Raw genomic sequence first — 23,269 nt, forward strand, 5'->3', positions numbered from 1 at the left:
AGCTGATATTTACTAAATACAGTCACATTCTTACATGGACCATTGCCAATTTCCTCCCCTAGTCTTCTAAAAGTCTTAAAAAGAAGCGGCACAACAACGTTAGCAAAATAGTTAAAGACAGCGGTTAGCTTTATAATCTTGTCGTTGGCAAATGTCAGCAAGATTTTGCTACGGTTAAAATGCCAATTATAACATCTGATTATTTAGAATATCCTAATAGTCGAAGTAACGATGCCTAAAACAAATGAATTTGTTACATTTTTTTTATTTTTCACTTAGGTGTCCAATTAACAGACAAAACGCCAAAAATATTTCTATTAGCCTATAAAAATTGCTCTTCTGCTCACTAACTCGCAAAACGATAACGGCTCCTGGATATACTACTGAGAGAACCTATTCGCATAACTATACATTCTCTCTTAGATAAATTATTCTCAGAGGTATAATTCCCATATTACCCTTAATTTCCATCGAGATATGAAAATGGGGTTGAACGCCATTACATGAAGCTGTAATTACAAATTAGTCAAGGTTAGATATATATTTTTGTCTTTTTTCTGTATTATTAATACTATTTGAAAAAAGATTAGATGAATGTGATAAGACAAAAAGAGCATGTGGAGCTTTTTCTTTGCTTCAATGGCAGAAAAGAAAATTTAATGGAATGGCACTTTTGTAATTAAGAAATTCTCTGTGCTAATTAATCACTCCCACTCCTTTTTTTTTCCTTTCCAAATTATTATTATTTATTATTATTATCTTTTATTTTTGCACTTAACATTTCCTCTCCATATAAAAAACGAAAATGGAAGGCCAAGCGAGAATGCGGACGCTTTTGGCCGCCGGTGGAACCTAAGGAGAAGATTCTTCCCCTTCATTAAATTCATATATTCAGAGAGAGAAAGAGAAAGAAAAAAGAAAAAGGAATCTCGATTCCCTCTCTGTCTCCTGAAATTCCTCGAATTTTCTCGAGGAATTTGTCGGTCCGGTGGCGTTTCGCCGAAGCGAAGTTTCTCCTTATCGAATTCCAACGATCATGTAAAGAATTAATATAGTTTTTCAGCTTGATTTTATTCTTTTTTGGAACTTTCTCCCAGATTCAGAAGGCTAAGCGAACAGGTGGCAAAAGAAAAAGAAAATGCTGTGCCGGATGGCATTGCTTCACCGGAAGAAAAAGACCGGTGCTGTACCGGTTTATTTGAATGTCTATGATTTGACTCCTATTAATGGCTATGCTTACTGGCTTGGTCTTGGGATCTACCATTCCGGTGTTCAAGGTTTGTCTTACTAATTTATCTATTTGATATTTTCATTTGATAGACATTAATTTTCATTCATTTCATCGGCTGCTGTTACGATTTTGTTCCGATTATATTGTTGCTTCGTGCATTTTTCTTCTGAATGTTTTGTGATGATATTTAGCTCAGATCTGCGTCTTTTAGTGTTTGGTTTCGGAGAAATTGAACGGAAAAATTAATTATAGTTTTAATAATCATGAATGACTAATTGGTGTTCTTCTATTATTTCGTGGCTGCGTCCACTGGAAACGTAATCCAGTCCTACCTCATATAATATATTAAGGGGAAAAAGAAAAGAAAAATTGCTGTAGTCAAAAGATATTCTGCTTACTTTGTTTAATTATTTTGATCCTTAGCAGTCAAGAGCCGGTATAAACTTGGTTTGGTTGCTGAGATTTGGTGGCTAAAGCACATAATTTTAAGGCAACTGATATTGCTTAATGAAAATTTATGTTTAACAAGTTATTGGATTTGAATTTTTAATCTGGTTCCTCAAACTAAGCAGTCCCAGCAAAGACACGGGTCCTTTTGATTAGTTTTCTTGAGTAATATTGCACTACTTTCATCTAAAGTTATCCAAGTTAGATTTTGACTGAAATGTTTGCTATGATTTTATTCTTTGTAGTTCATAATATTGAATATGGTTTTGGAGCACATGACCATCCAAGCACTGGGATTTTTGAGGTGGAACCAAAGCAATGCCCTGGTTTCACTTTCAGAAAGTCAATATTGATTGGAAGAACTGATCTAGGTCCTAAAGAAGTCCGTACATTCATGGAGAAGCTAGCTCAAGATTATCCTGGGAACAGTTACCATCTTATCACCAAAAACTGCAACCACTTTTGCAATGATGTGTGTCACAAGTTGACTGGGAAAACAATTCCTCGTTGGGTTAATCGTCTTGCTCGTTTAGGTAAGAACATTCTATGATTACTGTGATGATTTGAACCTCATTTCTTCTATGACATTGTCCTGACTGCATGATAACTGATCACCATCAAGTCCAAAGAATTATTAGGAGTGATATGGGTAATAGGGCTTTTGGAACTGGAGAGAATTGCACTTTTTAAGTTTTCAACTTTCACTGCATTCCACTGCCTCTATATTTGGCGAAACGTCTGTTACACCATTGCCCTAAAATATTGATGCATTTGCCAAAATGACCAAATTTCCTTGCTATCTTAATATTCTCTCTAAAGAACTGCTTATAAGAAATGGATTGCCATCTCCTGCTCCTTCAGTTGAAGAGGCTAAATTTTTATATGGTGTCACTCACAATTTAGCAGAGGTTTAGAGCTGCAGAAAGCTTGCTTTGTTATTCCTTTGTCCCTTCTTTTCCTAACTCTTCTTCTCTTACGGGGGCATCTGTCTGGTTTTTGCGTAAACTGAAGTATGATAATTAAAATTGAAAATGAAATGGATAAGTGTGCTGTTGGATTGCATTGCCTGTGTAGTTATGAATTATGATCATAATATAGATCATCATATTAATCTGCATAATACAGCGAATTTTGGCCCCTAAAAACCTGTACTGTAGTTGCTTCTTCCACCCTCTAACAAGTAAACTGGAATTGATTTATTATGTTTTGTGTCTAATAAATTTGCAGGTTTTCTTTGTAACTGTGTCTTGCCAGCGGAATTAAATGAAACCAAAGTTCGCCAAGTTAGATCACAAGATAAAGTGCAAGAGGGAGAGAAGAAGAAATTGAGAAGCCATTCAAGCAGGTTATTAGCTGCAACAAGCGCAGCCTCCCCTTCACTGACTCCTTGTTGCTCTACAGGTGCTGGGAACAGAAGTAATAGACAAAGACACCGTGTTTCTCCACCTACAGTTCATGATACTTCTATCCCAAAACTGAAAGTGAAGGTTTAATGGGATCAGGTTTTTCAAACTTTTTTAGGAATATAGAATTCAAAAAAGAAAGAAATCAACTATAGATCGATCGAAATTGCAAATTTCATTCCTGCCCCCATCTTATTATCTGGTTTTTCCTTATCTTTTTCCCCCCATTTTTCTCCTAAACGGCTGCTGGGAAGTTGACAAGTTGTTACAGCCGTTTCTACTTGTAAAGCTACTTTATTGTTTTCAAGAAGTGTAAGCCTTGTGACATCCAATCCAATACATTGGTTCCTCTCATAGTTTCACTCAAACACATCATCCTCGTATTAGCTTAAATGGAGAGGATTAATTCATAGTCGATGTGAATCATTAAACCTAACGCCTTGTGCTGGAAGTTGGGTTGTTTATAAAGCTCGGGTACCACTTTTAAGGCCTGCTAGTTATGGGTTTTGGGCCTGCATATATTGAGACCTTTCCAATGAAGGGGAGGTCCATTAAAATACTTTGGAAGATTTAATCTCGATAACTAAACTACTAATTTAAAATATCTTCTTTAATTTATACCTCTAAAACTAATACAGAACTATCAGAATTTATAATAATATGAGGATTTTTTTTTTTTTTTTTAATGATACTAGTGTCTTTCTATTAAATTCTGCCATATCCGAATGACAAGAAAATCAGAAAAAAATGTAATTTTCATCATTAATCAAAACTGTTAATCTTATCCAAAACTAGAGATTTGCACTGCCGTACCGTACCACTCTCTTGACCAGTGACCAGACCACCATAAGCCTCTCCCACAAAGTAAGGTTCATTCCCTCTTAATAACTAGGTTCATTGTAGCCATTGGTTTAAGTTTGACATGTCAACCACATTATTTTCACGCGCACAGCCCCCAGAATTGGCCTCTCAATCCAAACTTGAACCAATAATCCATTTTACCTTTTACAATATTTAGATTTTTATTATTCGTGACTTTAGTTGATTTTAGTCGTTACTAAATTGTGGCTCCTGTTGATTTTTTTCTAATTTACACGTGTTTTAATATTTATATTGAAGATATAATATTTGGGTAAAATCCTAAAATCAATTTCTATAATTATTTATTTTGTGGTTAATCGTTCTGGTGATTAAGTGCAAATTAATAAATTTTAAACTTATTAATTTGGCAAATGATTGTTATAATTATTTTAATTAGTGGTTAATAACAAGAATTGGAGATTTTGCTCAAGTGGTTATTAAAAGAAGTCACGTTTGTCGGCTGTAACGAATCCAAAACCGACAACGAACCCACACGAAAAGCCCAAATGAAATGAGCACATGCAATTGCAGTTTAACCCTTGCAATTGCAAGACCCTTTTAGGCTTTACTTATTCAAAGTCACAAAACGGAAAAAATAATAATAATAATAATAAAATTATATATATGTGATTTACGTTGTAATTAACTTCTGATAATTTTGACTTTGTTTAAAGATGCAATGTCTTTCTCCCGTTGTACTACTTTTGACCAAATGCAAGGTTTCTTCCTGTTTTTTAAAATATTAATATTTATATATATATATATGTAATATTTTAATTTCAGTCTATTTTTAATTAATTGATGAAAACATTCAGTAGTGTTTAACAAGTTACTGAAAATAAATAATAATTAACTTTTCTTTAGCAAAAAGATTTGGAAGCCTCCTGCTTGAAAAATAAGCTAGGAGAAGAAATTAACCAAGCTCAGATTCAATCATACTCCAACATAAGAAAAACTTATTAGCTTAATCTCAAAATTTTCTGTAAGGCAATTGGCTTGCTAGCGGGACAGCCATACTGATATTTTTTTAAGGTAATGTCCAAGTAGAAAGGTGCCACTTGGGTAGGCTTAGGCTTGCAGATGTGCTTCTTGTTCTAACAGTTGTTACAACTAACATTTCAATTTGAGAGGTGGTTATTGGTAGTTCTCTACATTTTCTAACGCTATTTCCTCTATAAAATACTACCTAAATTTGTGGGTTGAGTTTGAGTTTCTTGTTCTTTTTGTGCTAATCTCAATGTCTGTTACTTCCAAGTCTGTCTAATGCTTTCTTGTACTTCTCCTATTGATCCATCATTGAACGGACATAAATGAATTGCATTTCTAAATAAATTTTACTTGTAAAATATCAGAGTTGTAAAACTTAATGTCACTCTATTATTAAAAGCTCTAATATCCACGTAAGCGTATCGGTACACTCGTGATTTCAATCAAAAATTGAAATTATATATATATATTATATTTGGGATAGGATAACCTAATAATTATTATGTTAAAGAGGGCTCAGATTTAAAGCTTAATTGGGTATTAGGGCAGTTAATAGAAAGATAAGATAATTGAGGATTTATATATAAATTGAATTGAATGGTCAAAATGGCATATGCTTTTGATTGCGCGTAAGGAAAGTTATGGGTTTGCCAGTTAATAACCTCCCCACCATTTATGCCTCAATCATGTTACTACTTTCTAAAATAGATTTTTTTTCATACATACGTCACCACTCAGTATGCTAATAATTTTTTTTAGTTTCTTGTACTCAACTGAAGAAGTTTAATGTTGTTCTCGAAAATATAGATTAAGAGCTAAATTCAAGTTTTTGAGAAGGGAAAATTTATAATTATATCGATAAATATCCGTTAATGATATTCAAATTATCTCTAAAACTATATAAAATGAAAGAAAGAAATAAGCCGACAAATAAAAATTACTATGTAAAGAAAAAGAGTAGGAAGAAAAAATGATGAGATTCACGAGAGAGGAAGAAGAAAGAGGAGAGGCTGAGGCTGAGGCTGAGGCTGAGGCTGGTCGGTCCTCCTCCACAAAATAAAACGAGCAGGAGAAGGAGACATAGTCATGTGGTCAAAATGGTCAGTTGAGTCCAAATGCTGGATATTTCTCGCCTCTTTCGGTGCCGTTTTTCATCGGATACTATTACTATTTGTTGTTTTTGATGTTTCAAGTTTGAAGTTTGAACCATGTCATGTTTCTGCTTCCGACTTTTCGCGTGATCCAATAACTTAGACGCTTCCCTCTCTTTGGTGAAAATAATTACATTACATAGATCCTATGCTTACTACCCAACCAAACAAATAAAACAGACCCACCCTCACATGTCTTTTGTCCTCTTCCCACATTTCCATTACAATTTACAACTCAAAAATCAAACAGAAATTATCAGTTAATCTTTCTATTTTCATTCATAAATCTATCATTACACCAAAACGCTTTCTCACTGATAAATTTGATTACAACATTCATATATAGTTCTAATTCTCCTAATTAATGGTTCATTCTATAGAAATATGTTCATCAACAAATGGGTTAGTCACAAGTCATAAAATTTAGCAAAAAGAAAATTGTTGAACTCAATTAATTAACATTGCCAAAAAAAATTTAAAGAACCCATAATTCTTCATTTCCTCCAAGCATAAACTAGCAGAGAGAAGCCATTAGGGGAACTCAGTTCATTCTCCTCCGTACTAGCCCATTCCATTATGGAAGAAGAGCCGCCTGCGGAAGATGCCGACGACATTGAAATCGACGATGAAGATGAACTCCTTGTTGTTCTCATTAAACTCCTCATTTTCCTCCATTCTATTCCACTCATTCCCAAATTACTATGTTGCCAGGGAACGACACCGTTTTTCTCATCTTGACCATTACAAACTTCAGTTCCTCCTCTTCCTTCTTCTTCTTCTTCCCCTGCGTCTTCAATGTCTTGAGTTTCAAACCTGAACATGAATACTGCATGGCCATTATTTACATCTTCAAAAAGCCAGTTGTAAACGTCCCATGAGACTTGGGTAGGCACTCCATCTACTTCAATCTTCTCATTTCCTCTGAATTTCCACTTTAATCGCTTTATCTGCAAAACCTTTTGGTTATCAACGCTAAAACACAATCTCGCGTCATTATTGACCGTACAATCTATTGATATATCTCTGTTTTTGCCTCCAAATCTTGCTTTTGTTGTGTATACTCTGTTGCCATAAACGTGCTCTCTTCTTAAAACAAGAACTTGACTTCTATCTGCCCTTTTAGCTCTAGTCTTTGCACAAGCTTGTTTGGTCAAATCGCCAACAAGAAGAATTATTTCGCGGTCAACAACTACAGCGATGTAGAATCCGGATTGGGGTTCAGGTCCGGATCCGAACTTGGCTCTTGAAAGATCCCAAAAGATTTGGACTCCTGGGACGGAGGCGTTGGGTTCTTGATTGATAACATGGAGCTTCTTGGATCCATGTTTTTTCCAAAAAATGAAAGGCTTAATATGGACATGGAAAGATAAGATAGAAAGAGACGATGGGTTAGAGAAAGAAAAAGGAGAGGCGGTGGCAGTATCGCCGGAGTGGAGTTGGAGGTGGAGAGAGTGGCCGATAAAGGAGCGAGACCATGTAAGAGAGAAAAGACCAAGTTCTGTTTGGTAAAGACAGCTTGTAAGGTTGGGATTGCCTGAAGTTGTTGGTGGCGGAGGCGGCGGTGACGGCGGAGTTCGGTTGTTTTCAGGGACCGTGGTGTTGGAGGAGGGGCGGAAGCAAGAAGGGAAGGGGGAGGAGCGAGGGGACATTTGGGTACTGTGGGTTAGGGATATGCGTTCGTTAAAATGTGAGGTTTTCAAGGGTTTTGAGATGATATATAATTACATACATTATATTTATATATATATGGAGAGGATAGAAAAGACTTGCCCACCTGTAAATTTAGACCAAAAAACACGAAATTTTCAAAAGATAAAAAAAAAAAAAAAAAAAAAAAAAAAAAAAAAAAAAACACTAGAAAGACTTTATAACGAAAGGGAGCTACTTAATTATTTTTGTATTTCTTTTTTTACATATATTTCAATGGATTAGATTTTCTGAAACCAATCGGACCAAATCAATAAAAATAAAAATTTTAGAAATTATTTTTACTTTATTTTATATATTTACCTAATATGTTTAGATTGCAATATGTATTTACTAAAGTTTTTAAATTATATTTATTTGAATTTAACATTTATATTTATATTATTTATTTTGGGTATGAATTTAAATTCATTTCTATTTCAAGTACATTATCAGTATCCTAGTTAGATGTAAATTATATTTATTTGTACATTAAGATCGTAATTCTTTTTCTTTTTTCTTTTTTTTTTTTTTATATATCGTAATTGAGCATTTGTACCACGAAATGCGAAACTGAGTTGTTAAGTTGGTTCCAAAGAGACAATCTTTCCTATCTGTCATAGGAAGTGTCCTTCACGTTATAATTTCAAGTACAACTAACATAAGCTATGCATTTTATTTATTTATTTATTATCATTTATTTTCTCTAATTTATGTTAGCCATATATCAAAATAACGAGTGAATTAATTAATTTATAATTAAATTTACTTTTCATTTTCTTACTAAATTGATTATAAGATCGCCTCCAATTATTATTATTGATATAAGTAAAATGATAAGCAGAAAATTCAAAGAATAAATAACTAAATTTGGTTTTCTGGACCGTTTAGTAGTACATAAATTTTATAGAAAAATAGTAATGATCGTTTTTTTATAAAGTATTAAATAGCCAAGACGAATATTGTAGATTATTAAATGTAGATTTTTGACCGACCGTTATCTATATTTGAATTGATTACGTAACGCTGTTCTGATAGAATTACATATATATTTTCGGAATATTTATTTAATCTATCAATTATTATTTAATTTATAAGTTATAACATAATTATAAAGTTAGGATTTAAAATTTGAAGTTTTCATTTTTGGAAATTTCAAGCACGGAAACACTAATGTAAATAAAAAGAATTACTATTTAATTTTAAACTCCAAAAGATGAATATGCAACTTATAATTACTACAAAAGGAAGATTTGCCGGTCATGTGAGCAATGACTTATTAGTCATCTCCTAAATTAGATTTGCTAGTCAACTAATCTCCATTAAAAGAAAGTGGATTTCCTACTATAAAAAGAAAATTGTATATTAAAAATTTTTTAATCTATAATAAGTAAAGTTCAAAATCATATACCAAAAGTACACGAAAGCATAATTCAGTAGTAATTGCATATGTGATTTGATAATAAATTTAATTTCAAATTCCTTTCCCGATTTAAAAAAAAAAAAAATCATATCCACAAACTAATACATACTCCAAATCATTAATTATGCATCAAATATTTCTGCCAACTATGGTCTATCAGAAAAAAATATTTATCTTTTAAAATATATATAGTAAAAGCATTAAAGATTTGATTCTTTGATTTATCATAATTAGTGAAAAATGTCGAATTTTGATTGGTTGCTCAAAAAAGATTGAGAGCTTGTCCATTCCTGAAAAAAAAAAAAAAAAGTACCAAATAATATTTCTGCTTCATATTGTGGAGATATGCACCCTAAAAGTTCATATGCTTCCAAATCACATTGTGCAAATTTGAACCGTTCAAAAATTTATAGTACTAATTTCCATTTTCTCTCTTTTTTTTTTTTTTTTGTTAAATTCTAGAAAGATTTGTTTATAAGTAAAGAGGGCCACATTGTGCATATTTTTTTTGTTATTATTGATAAAATACTTAAAATTTGACTACTATTTTAGTCTTTCTTGATATTAATAAAATTGGTAAGTACATTAGTAGTCAAATGATAATTATTTAAATATATAAATTAAAACATTTTCCTTAATTAAAAAAACCCTTTTCATTATTAATAATATTGAAATTATATCGTAATACTTATTTAATTATATATAAATACATTCAGACAAAAAAAAAAAAACAGATCTAATTCTCGATTTATAGAACATTTTAAAAAAATCGCGAACATTTTATGTATTATAAGATATAAAAAAAAAATTATTTAACCTACCGGACAGAGAATTGTTTGGTAGTTTGCTTGAAGAAGATGAAGAATCATTGAGCTAAAATTATTAGACATTGATAGTTGATGAAGCATGTGGGTGTGGCACTTTATGTGTAAATTAGAAGAGGGGACCTTCACAAGATCCATATCCAAACCCAAAAAATATTTTGTAGACCCACCAATATGTGATAACAATGAAACATCACATGTGTTAATTATCTGTTTACATAATTTAATTAAAATACAAACCAATTAATCCTTCAAATCCAGACTGCTAATTAATTGATTTACCTTAATTTTTGACAACCCGATTAACAATCTGGTTAGAAAGTAACAGAAAACAATCTAATTGGTTAATATGTAATTAGCGGGCCATTAAAATTAAGGATTAGAAATTAAAGAAGCAAAAGCATGTGAAGCAATTCATTTTCAGACCAACCTTGAGAATGAACTTGTCTGAAAGAAGAAGGCAGGAGCTTTCCTATTGCATTATCAGCCTTAACACACTGTCTCCTTGGCTCTCCAACTGTTTGAATCTGCCAGCTATGATTATGGTGTGGACATGCCTAGGTAGGAACCAGTACATCACTTCAATGTACCTTTTTTTTTTTTTTTTTGCTTTGCTTTTGTCCTAATAATTAATTCACATGTACATTTTAATTGTCAAAATTTGAAAAGCTACTTGTGCATGATTTTTAAACAATGCTTTTCATTTGTTTGTGGATCCCAAACTTATAATTTTTTAAATATTGTAATAAAACATTATTGCGATTTGAAATTTATAATTATGCTTAATTGATATTGCGGTTAATATTATCGACAGTGCAGAATGTTTGATGGTAAAAAAATATTTTTACCGAATAAGATGCGCACTAAATAAAAAAATTTTAAACTTTAATATTGCTTGGTCTAAATCCAAATAAGTTAAAATTAACTGAATTTTTTCTGTTTTCAACTCCCATTTTCGAGGAATCTAATTAATAAGCAAAGTCAAAAATTCAAAGTAATAGGACAAGTGGGAGAAGAAGAAAAAAATATAAAGTATGACCAGAAAATTGGACCGAGTCATACATACATAATTTGTTTGATTCAGTTTGAAATAATAGGATCAAACCATATATGTTTTTGTTGGAAAACTATGAAGTAACTTCTTGTTTTTTTATATATGACTATTCAATCCAATTAGGAGAATCACCTTGTCATTTAAAACAAGCTTCAAAGATTCAATTAGGACTATGACTTGTATCAAATTGCTGACTGACCCGTATAAATAAATGTGATCAACAATTAAATATGCATATTAGACTTTGTAATTAAGCATTAATTGTGATATTAAGCTTCATTGACCTTAAACCCAAATGTATTCAAGAACAGATTTATTATTTGGACTCCATCGAAGAAAACAAAACTTTACCGGACGGCAAGGAGTTAGAATTTGGTAGTATTGAAGTCATTAACTGCTTGTTTGACAAACATAATAAACCTAATAAACTAAGTATGTTTGGGCCCAGAGTAAGCCCAATAAATTAGGGCATATTTCAGACTCAATTTTAATAACAGGTCCGCTATAGGTTTATTTGGGCTAACACGAGCCCAATAAAATGAGCCTGAATTTTAATACTGGGTCGATAAAATTGGGCCTGAATTTTCTATCACGGCCCTAATTTCCATTTTTTCCAGTTGCTAACCATATTACCAAACAGAATTCAAACAATGGTCAATGGAGCGGTTAAGCTTTCACTTTTTAATGCGGTGTTCCGCTGCGTTTTCTGTTCTTCGTAACACTGGTAATGCTCATTTTGGGCCCAATTGAAATTTGGGCCTTACCAATTATACAGACTATTTTACATTTCCAATTACTATTTTCCTTTTTTTTTTTTTTTTTTTCAAATAGACTTAAAAGATAGATATTACAAATTAAAGAAAGAAAGGCAGCCTCTCCCTTATCCGCTAGGTCAAAGCTTCATTGGCTATTTTTCACTACTTTTTTTTGAAGCCATCTTCCAAAAATATAAATAAAATCTAAAGAGTGTTTTTTAGAAAGTCTAAAATAATTTAATTTAAGAAAAAAGAAAAGAAAAGAAAAATATTTATGATTTGGAAATGTCCAATTGAGAAAGAAGTTGTTAGAAGGTAGGAAGACGTGGATGTTAACATGCACATGTTGGTCCATGTGAATGGGTACAGTAGACATATCATGCACCATTATACCTAATAAAAGAAAAGAAATTAAAATTTGGTAATGTGATTCCAAAAACAGATTGAAAGTATTTTGGCTTTTGAGGGAGTAGGCCACCAAACTTTTCTCTTTCAATCCCAAACAAAGCTTTTCTTTCCCTTTTGGAATTTTGCATGACTCACTTGATCCAACGCATCTAAAATTAATTATTAATTATAAAATCCCATCACAAATAATAATTTTTTTGGGTTTGTTAAAAATAAATAAATAAAATAAAAAAAGAAATTGAGGCCTTATGATTGTCTCTTCCCCAACATTTCCACATGAGATTCTATACACTATGATTGGTTTTGACCACTTTTGTATTTGTTCTTAGGAAGATCTCATCTTTGACTCCATCACTTCTCTCTCTCTCTCATTCTTTTGCACTGAGTGTGCAGTAGAAGCAGTATGGCCTGTGCTTGTACCAGCTAAAAAAAAAATAAATAAAAAAAAAAAAAATAAAATAGCACTAACCTCTGTGTTACGTCGTTTAATAATGTCTTGCTAGCTAGTTCACTCAACATTTTCTCTACCAAAAACTTTGTTTTCTTATGAATCATATGACTTATTGTCGTTAATTTGACCATTGCTACTTTCAGTTAGTTTATCTAATTATAAATAATAAATTTTAAAATATATTTACGCGATGGAATAATCACAGAATTTCGAAATAATATTAATTGCGTGAATTTAAAATTCTGTCAAGAATAATAAATAAATATAAAAAAGAATAGCTATAATCCTTATGCTAATTATTGTGAATAAAAAATAATAGCTATAATCCTTATGCTAATTATTGTGAAGGCATTGCGAAAATTTTTTAAACAAAAGTTGTTAAAATTATACAAAAATAATGATAAATGGAGATCAAAAACCCATCAAGTCCATCGTCTATCATATCAAGTTATCAGTTCTTGCACCAGTAATATTCTTTCACCTCAGTTCTTTAACGGATTAATTTCCTTCTGTTACTCTTTTTTTACCCAAAAAGCAACAGTAATTAACCAAAATCTTAATTGCTTAACATGAAAATTGTTTCTTGATACAAGAAAAAAGAAAAAAAAGAAGTGGTTGGTCAGGTGAAATATGAAGCTAGTGCCCCCCTAAGGCCACAAAGTTTCAAACTTTTAATGATGATAAACTCACTAACATGCTATGATTTTAATTGCCTTTGCTGAATCAAAAGTAAAACAAAATAATGAGAATAAACAACTTTAAATTGTTTGATAGTTGTGGGGAGCAAAATCAATTTCCAAACAGGTAAGCAAATGATGAAGTTTCACTGATAAGGACTGGACACCAACACCCATAAAGGAGACATTTTTTAACCTAATCTTATTCTTGAAATGGTAAAATGTTGATGGTTTGGTTATTTTTGATGAGTAGACTCAAGAAATGAAAACGACACATTTAAAAATGCTGTAAAAAGGTTATAGCTATCACGCAGGAAGAGGAGATAAAAATGGCAAAGGATTATTTTCAAATTGTCACATAATTGACATATTATGCGAACTAAGAGGGAATTTGCTTGTCAATTCTATATCATTACGTGTCAATAATCAAATGGTTTTAATTACCTAATTTGGTACATATCTATCACTAATTTACTTGATCACTTTTTTTCCTCCATTTTGGTTTGAAACCAATAATGGTGGAAAGACTAGAAATTTTACTGAAATGGTCAAATCTTCTTTCATCACAATAAATATTACTCCCATGTTCGAAGATTAAAACCAAGTTTAATTTTATTAAACTATCCTTTATATCAAAATCAACGATAATGGTAAGATTTGAAAAACATCGTTTATTTTTTAAAATACTCAAAATAACTTATATTTTGTAGTAATCAATTTATATTTTGAGATGCAAAGAGTAATCTTGATTTGGTACTTATTTGTTTATGTTTATAACTCACGCTTTATCTTCTCTAATTAGATATATTCTCTAATTAGATATAAAAATGTTCTGCTCTAGCTAGTTACGTTCTAAATATATTTTGTTAGAACTTATAAAGAAAGGGAATATGACAACCATCATTGGAGACTCTAGCTTGGAAAGAAAAGAAAGGCTATTTGCATTTCAGAAATACAAATTGTACTAATATGCTTTGTTCTATGATATTGAAGTCATCTATAGGGCTATGAGATTGTTATGAATTTGCCTAAACTCGAGAAATATATTTCATGATACATTTATAAATGAAAATAAAGGATAACCAGTTCAAATCAAGAACAGAGCATTAGATTAATTTGTAGAACGATCGTCATAAGCACTACTTACAAGCTCTGATTTTATCTTATAAGAAAAAAAATAAAAAGGGGGAAAGGGGGACCTCATTAATAATTAAAACACCCACTCAATCACATTCAGTGTCACTTTTCTTGACGAGCAGCAATCCCAACTAGAAGCCTGTCTCAGCTGAAATGAATCCAAAAAACATTTCAAACCCAACAATTGAACAAAAATTTCAATTTTTTCAACTACCATTGAAAATTGGTCACATATCTTTCTGACAGCCAAAGAAAATTGGCATAACATTTCCACTATTTATGGAAACAACATTGTTAAAGCACTTCGCTTAATACTCTGTTTTATATATAACATTCTGTCATATATAATTAATTTTACAAATCACGGTAATTTTCAAGATTTTTCAAAAATTTTCTAAAACAAACTACTATAATTTATTGTTTCTTGAAATTCCCTTTTGCAGAAAAACGCATAGCCTTTCTTGTCCCTTTTATCTAAGCTTTTAACAAAAGGGGCTTGCAAAAGCTCTCTCTTTCTTTCCACTAAAATTTCATTCTTTTTGCGATCAACTTTCCGAAATAAGTTCCTTTCAACACTACAGTGTTCACATCCTAGGATTTTTGTAGCATCTCTGTTTTGTACTAGAATGCCAGGATTGTTATGTTAGAACACAAAGATAAGAAATATATAACTGGTTTTTCAAGGTTATAACTTGCACTTTCATTTTTATAATGAAGAAAAAGTCATCTTTATATAAGAAGCAGAAAGAATTCCACTGAATTGTTCGGGAACTAAGAAATATATAATGCATAGGGCAACATTATATATATAACTTATGAAATACTCTACTGTACATCAAGCATAATCCAATGAGTCACTTAAGGGGAATACTTCTAGGGAACCAAAGATGGGTCTAAACTCTAAAACCATTAAAACACTTGAAAAGCCATAGAAAAGGCCAATAAAAATTGGGTTAAATTAGCAAATTATGCAAGAATGTGCATTTATTATTGCACATTATCACAGTGGCTGATGTGAGACAGTAGAGCATATCTCAATAGACCCATAATCAATCAATTCTTCAATCATTTGTTCAATGTGGTGATCTTCAAGAGGTTTAAACTGTTGGGTATTGTCAACTTGAAATTGCAATGGACATTTCTCTTGCAGCAGAGTACCCATTTCCTCATTTTTTATGGCAATGCCATTAGTGGGAGTGGTTGTGCTTGTCGTGTTATGAAATGAAGTTGGCGCCTTTTGTTTTTGCTGTTCATAAAGTGATGTTTGTTTGGTCATTTGCAGTGAAGCCATATAGCACCTGTGCAATTTGGCCGTCAAAGTTGCAGAGAGAAGTTTGGATGATGATGATTGTGATGCGTTTGGGTTATAAGGGAAGTTGGTCCTAGCTCTTGGTCCACACATAAGCCTTGCAGCTTCATCATAGGCTCGTGCTGCATCCTCAGCCGTCTCGAATGTGCCTAGCCAAATTCTAGTCTTCCTGCAAAAAGAAAGAAAAAAGAACACGAAACGTTTCGTTCAGAACTCCAAATAGAAAACGTTCATCAGTGTAACGGTTCAATGGGTTTGTATCCTTACAATAGAGGGTGGCGAATTTCAGATACCCAAGAACCCCAATGCCTTTGTCGAACGCCTCGATATCGCTGTTGTGGTCTTGCCATGTTAGTGAAAAAGAGAAACGTTTGTTTTTGGAAAGTGTTTGTGAAAATGCCTGAAAGAAGAGAGAGAGAGAGAATTAATTAGGCAAAAGAGAGAGAGTGATCGATGCCAGAGAAGGGTGGGGGGAAGAGGTGGGTTTTTGTAGTTGGGTTTGTTATGGGACATAAGGGCAACTGGTCTCTTTTTCTTGGCCTGCTCTGGCAACCAATTTAAGCAAGTAGGTCCCACTTGATGAAGCTTTGTGGTATTTCTTTATCTTATGTGTTACCCAGTTGGCTTAGCTTGTTGCAAGGGTGATGATTATTGAAAAATTTTGGTGAACTGAAATTTCAAAAAATGACCAAATTCAATTCACATGACTATCATAAAGACCTTTTCTTTTTTCTCTCTCTCTCTCAATATATATATATATATATATATATATTAAATAAAAGGCAACAAATAAGGTTGAAGCTAGCATTCAACTGCTGCTTTGTTAAGCTTTCTTTCTTCAAGAAAATCTAAGGTCATTGTCTAATAGATTCTTCATGTGAGTGTTTTATAAGAGAAGATTATGACTCCACTACAAGCTCACCTCTTTTTTTTTTTTTTTTTTTTTTTTTTAAATTTTTCTTCAAACTACAAACATTAATTAATTAAAAACTTACTGCATAAACTTTTTAACTATAAAAGAAATCTTTCAACATATCATAATATAATTTTTTTTTCTGTTAGCAGAAAAACTAAAAAAAATATTTCCAATTTTTTGTATGTTCAGACATGATTACCATCATTAAATGTCCAAGAATGGAAGTGTATACTGTTCATTGGTAAGATGCACAGTTGTTCATATTTTTATGTAATATATAATGAAATTGGTCCACAAGAAAAAAAAAAAAAAAGGTCCATACAAGAATTTGATAATAAAACATAAATATAATTGAGTCAAATCCCAAGTTGGGACACAAAAGATTGAAGATTCTTGAAAGCATAATAATCAAATCTTATTCAATATGCATGCTTGCAAGTGGTATATACCTTATATGATCAAGATCACATTTGAAGATACAAAAGGAGTATTTCATATTTGCAAGTGATATAATTGTTATAGACTTATAGCTTTTTATTATTATTATTATTATTATTATTATTGCCCTTTTCATGCAATTTCTAGTAGAAGATGATAATGTCATGGAAAAATTATACAATAAAACGGTGATGCCATGTGAAATATCATACATGAAACGACGAATCAATAACAGATAAACACACGTAGTAACTCCTGCGTTGCTTTGGGACCTTTTTTCTTTTTCTTTATTAATATAGGTATTTGAAAATTTATTCACTTATTTTAAAATTTTGGCTCCATTACAAGGAATGATATATTCATATATAGTTGCAGATAACTACAAATCCAAAATCTGCAATCGATATTTCTGACTGTTTGCCCTCCCTAATTTCAAGAGTTGTCCATACGAGAAAGAGACATGCAAGAAATATTTGGTTTGCTTCATTCGTTGAATGGATTTGTCCTCTCTCACGTGCCACAGTTTTATAGTTGAGGGGTTTGCTTTCCACAAGCAACTGCAAGGCCTAATTTTGCATATGCACTTCAGATGTGTGGGGTCTAGCTAGGATTCTGCTTGCCAATTTTAATCCCCTCTTAATCCTGGATTTGACGTAATTAAAAGCTAATTAAAGAGAATATTTGCCTTTAACTTATCAATTGGTTTGACAAGTTAACATATTTTTCGTGTTATTTATCGAGATTTCTAATTTATTTATGGAAAATATTTAATTTCTTTTTATCGTGTAATTAATATATAGATGAGTGTCGTTTAAAAGAAAATTATTATTTATTATTATTATTATTATTTGAACTAATTGACAGGTTGTAAATATATTTATTATCGTTAGTGTGGGAAAATTGGAGATGAGATAGAAATAGAAAGATGTTTTAAGAAAAAGCATTGGATCTTGGATTACAGCTATAAACATAAGACAAGTATCAATAAAGATAAGTAGTTTTACGTAAGCTAAGGCCTAAAACTAAGAGATGGACCCTACAAAAATTAACGCGTAAGATGGGACCCAAACAACATGGGTGATGGGGTGATGATAGCTAAATAAATGGGTGTTAGTCTTAAAACCCAAATCCTCCCACGGTTTCATGGCCCTTATGTCATTTTGGCTTGTTATCTTATGCAACAATCACATGCATTTTCTAAGAATTCATTGAACAAACTATGAAATTTTGTTTTTGGTATAATATTGGAAAACGACATATGGGTTTTATATTTCTCTATCAATCACGACCATTATGCTTACACCACAAACATTTTCTGCGTCATCTCATTTTCTATGCTGCTCCTCAGCTTGCATCTACTCATGTACATATCATTTCTTTATCATTTCCTTTTTGTTTCCCTTTAAATTATTTCAATTAGTATTTTTTTTATTAGTTTATATAGTTTTATAAACTATTCAAGAATGGAATTTTTAATAGTTAATAATTCTTGATAATGAAGTAAAAACTTTACTTATAAGTTTAGATATTCTAGAATCGTGCATAATACTCCATTTTTCGTTTTCTTTTCCTCTCATCTTCCATTGAAGAATTTTTTTTTTTTGTGATTAGTCAAAGAAATAAAATTAATTCAGCAAATTAGTAATAAACAACTTAAGTTTTATTAGTCTTGACGCGGTGTTGTTATTAAGGTAGCTACAGAAAAGAAAGACGAAGTGATAGAAACAGAAACTGTAAGAAAACAATTTGTCTCCCGCAGTCTATGGGATTTGCACAGCCTGTTCCTTTGAATTTTGTTGGCAGACCATTTACTCTACCTCTCATCATTAGCTTTATCATGAAAATGAAGTATCCTCTCTCTCGCTCTCTCTCTCTCTCTCTCTCTCTCAAATTCTGAAATTATATATATATATATTGAAACTGCCCTAATATATCAGTTATAACTGTATTAGTACGCGCAAAATTGGGTGATGCACAAGCAAAGCACATGCTTGACCAAAGAGGGAGAATTTTAGAAAGTCAAGTGCTTCAATAGTTCAATACATTAATATAACAATTTTGTGATCATGACATCCTTTTGGAATGTGAAACTATTCTTTACAAGGAAACTACTGGAGTCATTTTCAGGCCTGGATATGTATAGAATTTTTTTTAAAAAAATTTTCAAGTCAAATCCGCGTCGTTTGTTGTATTCTTCTGGTAGTTGGTATATGTTGCTCTTACATTGTCAGTTTTCAGCTTTGTCAAGAATATATTTTGTTCCCTCTTTTGGAATTTTCTGCATATGGAGAAACGTTGTTGGATCAATTGGGCTGATGGAAGATGGACCCAGCAACTAATATCCTTTTCGGGGAAATGCAGGATAGGCCTGCCATCAAAGCCCAATCCAATTATGTAATTTGGTTTTGGTTTTCAATTACTTTTCTGTAAATGTAAAGCGGGAAGAGTCAGACTAGTTACGCGGAAGAAAGTCTTCAACTAACGTTACAAATGAAGAGAGAAAAAGGCCAAATTGGAAAGCAAAAAAGTTCTGTAACTTCCAGGTTGGTCATTAGTGAGATTCCTCTTGCCAAGCGTAGGACATGCAAAAATACATATTTAAATTTATTTTGATAAATTTATAGATTATTAAACAGGTGTCCGTTGGACCGTTGAGCAGTAAACAATCTCAATTCTATGAGCATAAAAATATAAATTCAATTTTCAGAATGCGCATTTTGTTGACAGGAAAATTTTTATTTCACTGTCGTAAATTTTATTTATAAGGTGAGAGTCCTTATTAAAATGAATTATAAGGTTTTTTTTTTTCACTTTATAATATGTGTATGCGTGGACTATAAAGGTTTTTCCAATTTAAGCCTTGTGCGTGCCAAATATAATCCTACCAATTTTAGCATTTATCAATTTACAAATTAATTTCTGACCTAGACAGTATGCTTCGTTTTTATCCACATCCATGCTTCAATACTCCTCCAAATTGCCATCTCCTTCAACAAGGTACGTATATATAAGATATAAATTAATTTTTTTAATCCTCTAAACAATATGTTGAAATGTTGAATTAGCAGAGAAAAAGGTAATCAATCATATCCTACGAGGAAGGAAGTGGCAGAGTCCGATAATTTGTTCCTTCAGATCATTTTCTTGGGTAAAAAGCAGCAGCAAGAAAGTAAGAAACGACAATGGAACTGTTGCTGCCACTTCAAAGAATGATTATCCATCAAATCCTAAGGATGGTGATATTTGGTCAAGTTTCAAATGGAGTTCAATACATCACCACTTCAATCCCTTATATCAATTTTCACGTCCTCACACTGTAATTGGCACTGTGAGTTTATTTTAACTTCTCAATTCACCTTTTTTTTTTTTTTTGTTCTGGAGTATTTGGGGAAGAGATGGTCTAATGTAATTTGCTGTTACGGTCAGATTATAGGAATAACATCGGTATCGCTTCTTCCGGTAGAAACAATTACCGAACTGTCTCCTACATTTTTTATGGGACTTCTCAAAGTAAGCTTTTATGAATTAATTTATTATATACCAAAATTGCATTAATTTAGTGCTTGAGAAGATGTTTAATTAATTTTGTGAATCAGGCACTGGTGCCATCAGTGTTAATGAACATTTACGTGGTGGGATTGAATCAATTGTTCGATATAGAAATAGACAAGGTAATTTTAACTAATTTGTAAATAGTAGTTTCCTCTAAAAAAAAAAATTGTAAATAGGTTATTTTTCATTTACAAAAGGATATTGTCCTCTCCTCTGCAGGTAAATAAACCCTATCTCCCACTTGCTTCTGGAAATTTTTCAAAAGAAATAGGCATCACAATAGTTTCTATATCCTTATTTATGGTAAGTATTAAGAATCTAAATTAGATATGTTTATCCCTAAATCATATTAACATCATAACTTCTTGCCATTACGAGATAATTAATTGTTTAAACTTTTATTAGAGTCTTGGAATGGGAATCATGTTTGAGTCTCCACCAGTTGTTGCTGCCCTCCTCATAAGTTTTGTGCTTGGAAGTGTATATTCTGTTGAGGTAATTATCAATTCTTTTAGAAGCAACTTCAGGTTCGCACTGTGAACTTGTAGGTAAAGTTCACCTGAGGCATTTTACTTCCAAGTAACTTTTGCTAATGGGAAAATTTTAAAACACAAGCTCATGATAATAAAACTGTGAATGTGATATAGCTTCCGTTTATGAGATGGAAGAAACAAGCTTTTCTTGCTGCAACTTGTATCCTTATCGTTAGGGCTATTGTTGTTCAACTCGCTTTCTTTGCACATATGCAGGTATAATTTCAAACTTTACTAGGATTTCTATTACTCATATTTAATTTGTTGATTGATATTTGGAATAATAATAATAAATGCAGAAATTTGTTCTTGGCAAACCAATTGTTATCACCAAATCGTTAGTGTTTGCAGTTGCTTTCATGTGTTTCTTCTCCGCTGTTATTGCATTATTCAAGGTAAGTAATTAACCATGCAACCCTAAATCCCAAATACCCATGCGAGATTGATTTTTTTTTCGTCGTCTCAACAGGACATTCCTGATGTGGATGGGGACAGAGATTTTGGGATTCGATCATTCAGTGTCAGCCTTGGCCAAGAAAGAGTAAGTTATTTTATCTATATTTGATTGAGAAAATAGAAGAAGTGGGAAATTTATTAACTCATTTCTCTGATTAATTTTAATTTGCAATAAAGGTGTTTTGGCTTTGCGTTAACATGCTGTTATTGGCGTATGGGGCTGCTGTGGCGGTAGGAGCTTCTTGTTCACTAGGCCCAAGCAAGCTTATAACAGTATGTATTACTAAATTTCCTGAAAGTAAAGTTCGTGATATGAATAATGTACTTAAATTTTGGTTTTAGCATTAGGGTTTGTCATTTTTCCATTCGGTTGAGTACCCATTTGGATCCGATCCAATATAGGGTGGATAAAACTGGACCCGAATCGTGATCCGATTCACCTCTACGCAGTGGATATAAGTATTAGAAAACTCATCAAATACCTTCACAATGACAATCCACATTCAGTATGAATTATTGTTTTTCTTTTTTATTTTTCCCATTTTTAATAAAGATAAAGATTTGTTGGGCATGCAGATGTTAGGACATTGTACACTAGCTTTGGTTTTGTGGATGCAAGCACAATCTGTCGATCTCTCCTCCAATAATTCTATAACTTGTTTTTACATGTTCATTTGGAAGGTAAGTGATTCAATTCTCTTCTTTAATTAATTAACTATTAGAGAGTAATTACTAATTAGTGCTAATGATTTCCTTTTACAACAGTTATTCTACGCAGAGTATTTTCTCATTCCTTTTGTGCGCTGACGACAAGTAGTATTAATATTTAAAGGGGGAATTCGAAGAAGAAAATGCGTTCTTCCACCTGGAACAACATTGAAACTTATCATCAGACAAATATGATATTTTGGATCAAAGATACCATCTGCTACAATCATATAGTCTAGCTGTGATATTTATATTAAATTGTTACATTTTAATTTTCTAAACTGAATTCAACTTGTGTAAAAGACGGCAAGCTTATGATATGAATTAATTGAAGTGGTGGTCAAACGACAAGGCGTTTGTTTGATGCTCGGAGGAAAGGCCAGAGTCTGAAGCACGAGATGAATGGTTCTCAATCTCATCCGAATTCTTTTTGTTCCTCCAGGGACAGGTTGTGGATTTGCTGCTAGTTTTTTAAAGGATCGATTACCATAAGGCTTATTTGGGCTTTCAGATGGGCCTCTCGGACAAAGTAATCTAAGATCCATCATTTTCCTCACTTGAGTTCTAATAGAAAAATAAAAAATTTCCACCGTTAAAGCCTAAAAAATAATTAAAGAAAGCTTTATTAAAAAAATATATATATAGTACTTTTTGTTGTCTATTAAGTTAAACTTAATGGTTTGATAGACTAAAATGTTTTAGCCATGGACATACACTATATTGTATAAAATTCCTATTTTCTATTTTACAAATGCGGAACTCCAAAAATTATTTATGTTTATAATTGTTAAAACTTTAAAATTATTATTTAGATTGTTGAAAATGTTTTTGTTTTATGAAATATATTTAAATATTAAAATTT

At 31.9% G+C, this 23,269-nt stretch overlaps 4 protein-coding genes across 4 annotated transcripts; 2 read left to right on the top strand and 2 right to left on the bottom strand.

Moving 5' to 3' along the window:
• Positions 1 to 754: 754 nt before the first annotated feature.
• On the top strand, positions 755 to 3,449 carry LOC105637578 (PPPDE thiol peptidase family protein). Its single transcript, XM_012221070.3, has 3 exons — positions 755 to 1,277; positions 1,924 to 2,211; positions 2,906 to 3,449. The coding sequence occupies exons 1-3, from the start codon at positions 1,139 to 1,141 to the stop codon at positions 3,169 to 3,171; spliced, it is 693 nt and encodes a 230-aa protein (XP_012076460.1). The 5' UTR covers positions 755 to 1,138; the 3' UTR covers positions 3,172 to 3,449.
• Positions 3,450 to 6,333: 2,884 nt separating this feature from the next.
• On the bottom strand, positions 6,334 to 7,785 carry LOC105637579 (uncharacterized). The gene has a single exon (XM_012221072.4). It carries the CDS (start codon positions 7,727 to 7,729, stop codon positions 6,575 to 6,577), a length of 1,155 nt encoding a protein of 384 aa, XP_012076462.1. The 5' UTR covers positions 7,730 to 7,785; the 3' UTR covers positions 6,334 to 6,574.
• Positions 7,786 to 15,264: 7,479 nt separating this feature from the next.
• Positions 15,265 to 16,323, bottom strand: LOC105637581 (ethylene-responsive transcription factor ERF003). The gene is made up of 2 exons (XM_012221073.4): positions 16,072 to 16,323; positions 15,265 to 15,973 (listed from the first exon to the last, which is right to left on the bottom strand). Exons 1-2 carry the CDS (start codon positions 16,152 to 16,154, stop codon positions 15,496 to 15,498), a joined length of 561 nt encoding a protein of 186 aa, XP_012076463.1. The 5' UTR covers positions 16,155 to 16,323; the 3' UTR covers positions 15,265 to 15,495.
• Positions 16,324 to 20,007: 3,684 nt separating this feature from the next.
• LOC105638319 (putative homogentisate phytyltransferase 1, chloroplastic) lies at positions 20,008 to 22,758 on the top strand. The gene is made up of 12 exons (XM_020680955.3): positions 20,008 to 20,155; positions 20,227 to 20,486; positions 20,585 to 20,668; positions 20,755 to 20,829; positions 20,930 to 21,013; positions 21,116 to 21,205; positions 21,358 to 21,459; positions 21,543 to 21,638; positions 21,713 to 21,784; positions 21,877 to 21,972; positions 22,276 to 22,380; positions 22,465 to 22,758. The coding sequence occupies exons 1-12, from the start codon at positions 20,092 to 20,094 to the stop codon at positions 22,504 to 22,506; spliced, it is 1,170 nt and encodes a 389-aa protein (XP_020536614.1). The 5' UTR covers positions 20,008 to 20,091; the 3' UTR covers positions 22,507 to 22,758.
• Positions 22,759 to 23,269: the final 511 nt, after the last annotated feature.

Source organism: Jatropha curcas, chromosome 8 (assembly GCF_041381405.1).
Source record: "Jatropha curcas cultivar XTBG-Jc1 chromosome 8, XTBG_Jcur_1.0, whole genome shotgun sequence".
NCBI classification, from domain to species: domain Eukaryota; kingdom Viridiplantae; phylum Streptophyta; class Magnoliopsida; order Malpighiales; family Euphorbiaceae; genus Jatropha; species Jatropha curcas.

Excerpts from the sequence above, each read along its gene's own strand:
- LOC105637578 (XM_012221070.3), top strand. The coding sequence starts at position 1,139 with ATGCTGTGCCGGATGGCATTGCTTCACCGGAAGAAAAAGACCGGTGCT. Across the intron at positions 1,278-1,923 it reads CTACCATTCCGGTGTTCAAG|TTCATAATATTGAATATGGT; the intron begins GTTTGTCTTACT and ends TATTCTTTGTAG. Across the intron at positions 2,212-2,905 it reads TAATCGTCTTGCTCGTTTAG|GTTTTCTTTGTAACTGTGTC; the intron begins GTAAGAACATTC and ends ATAAATTTGCAG.
- LOC105638319 (XM_020680955.3), top strand. The coding sequence starts at position 20,092 with ATGCTTCGTTTTTATCCACATCCATGCTTCAATACTCCTCCAAATTGC. Across the intron at positions 21,206-21,357 it reads GAAGTGTATATTCTGTTGAG|CTTCCGTTTATGAGATGGAA; the intron begins GTAATTATCAAT and ends AATGTGATATAG. Across the intron at positions 21,973-22,275 it reads GCCCAAGCAAGCTTATAACA|ATGTTAGGACATTGTACACT; the intron begins GTATGTATTACT and ends TTGGGCATGCAG.
- LOC105637579 (XM_012221072.4), bottom strand. The coding sequence starts at position 7,729 with ATGTCCCCTCGCTCCTCCCCCTTCCCTTCTTGCTTCCGCCCCTCCTCC.
- LOC105637581 (XM_012221073.4), bottom strand. The coding sequence starts at position 16,154 with ATGGCAAGACCACAACAGCGATATCGAGGCGTTCGACAAAGGCATTGG. Across the intron at positions 15,974-16,071 it reads GAAATTCGCCACCCTCTATT|GAAGACTAGAATTTGGCTAG; the intron begins GTAAGGATACAA and ends TTCTTTTTGCAG.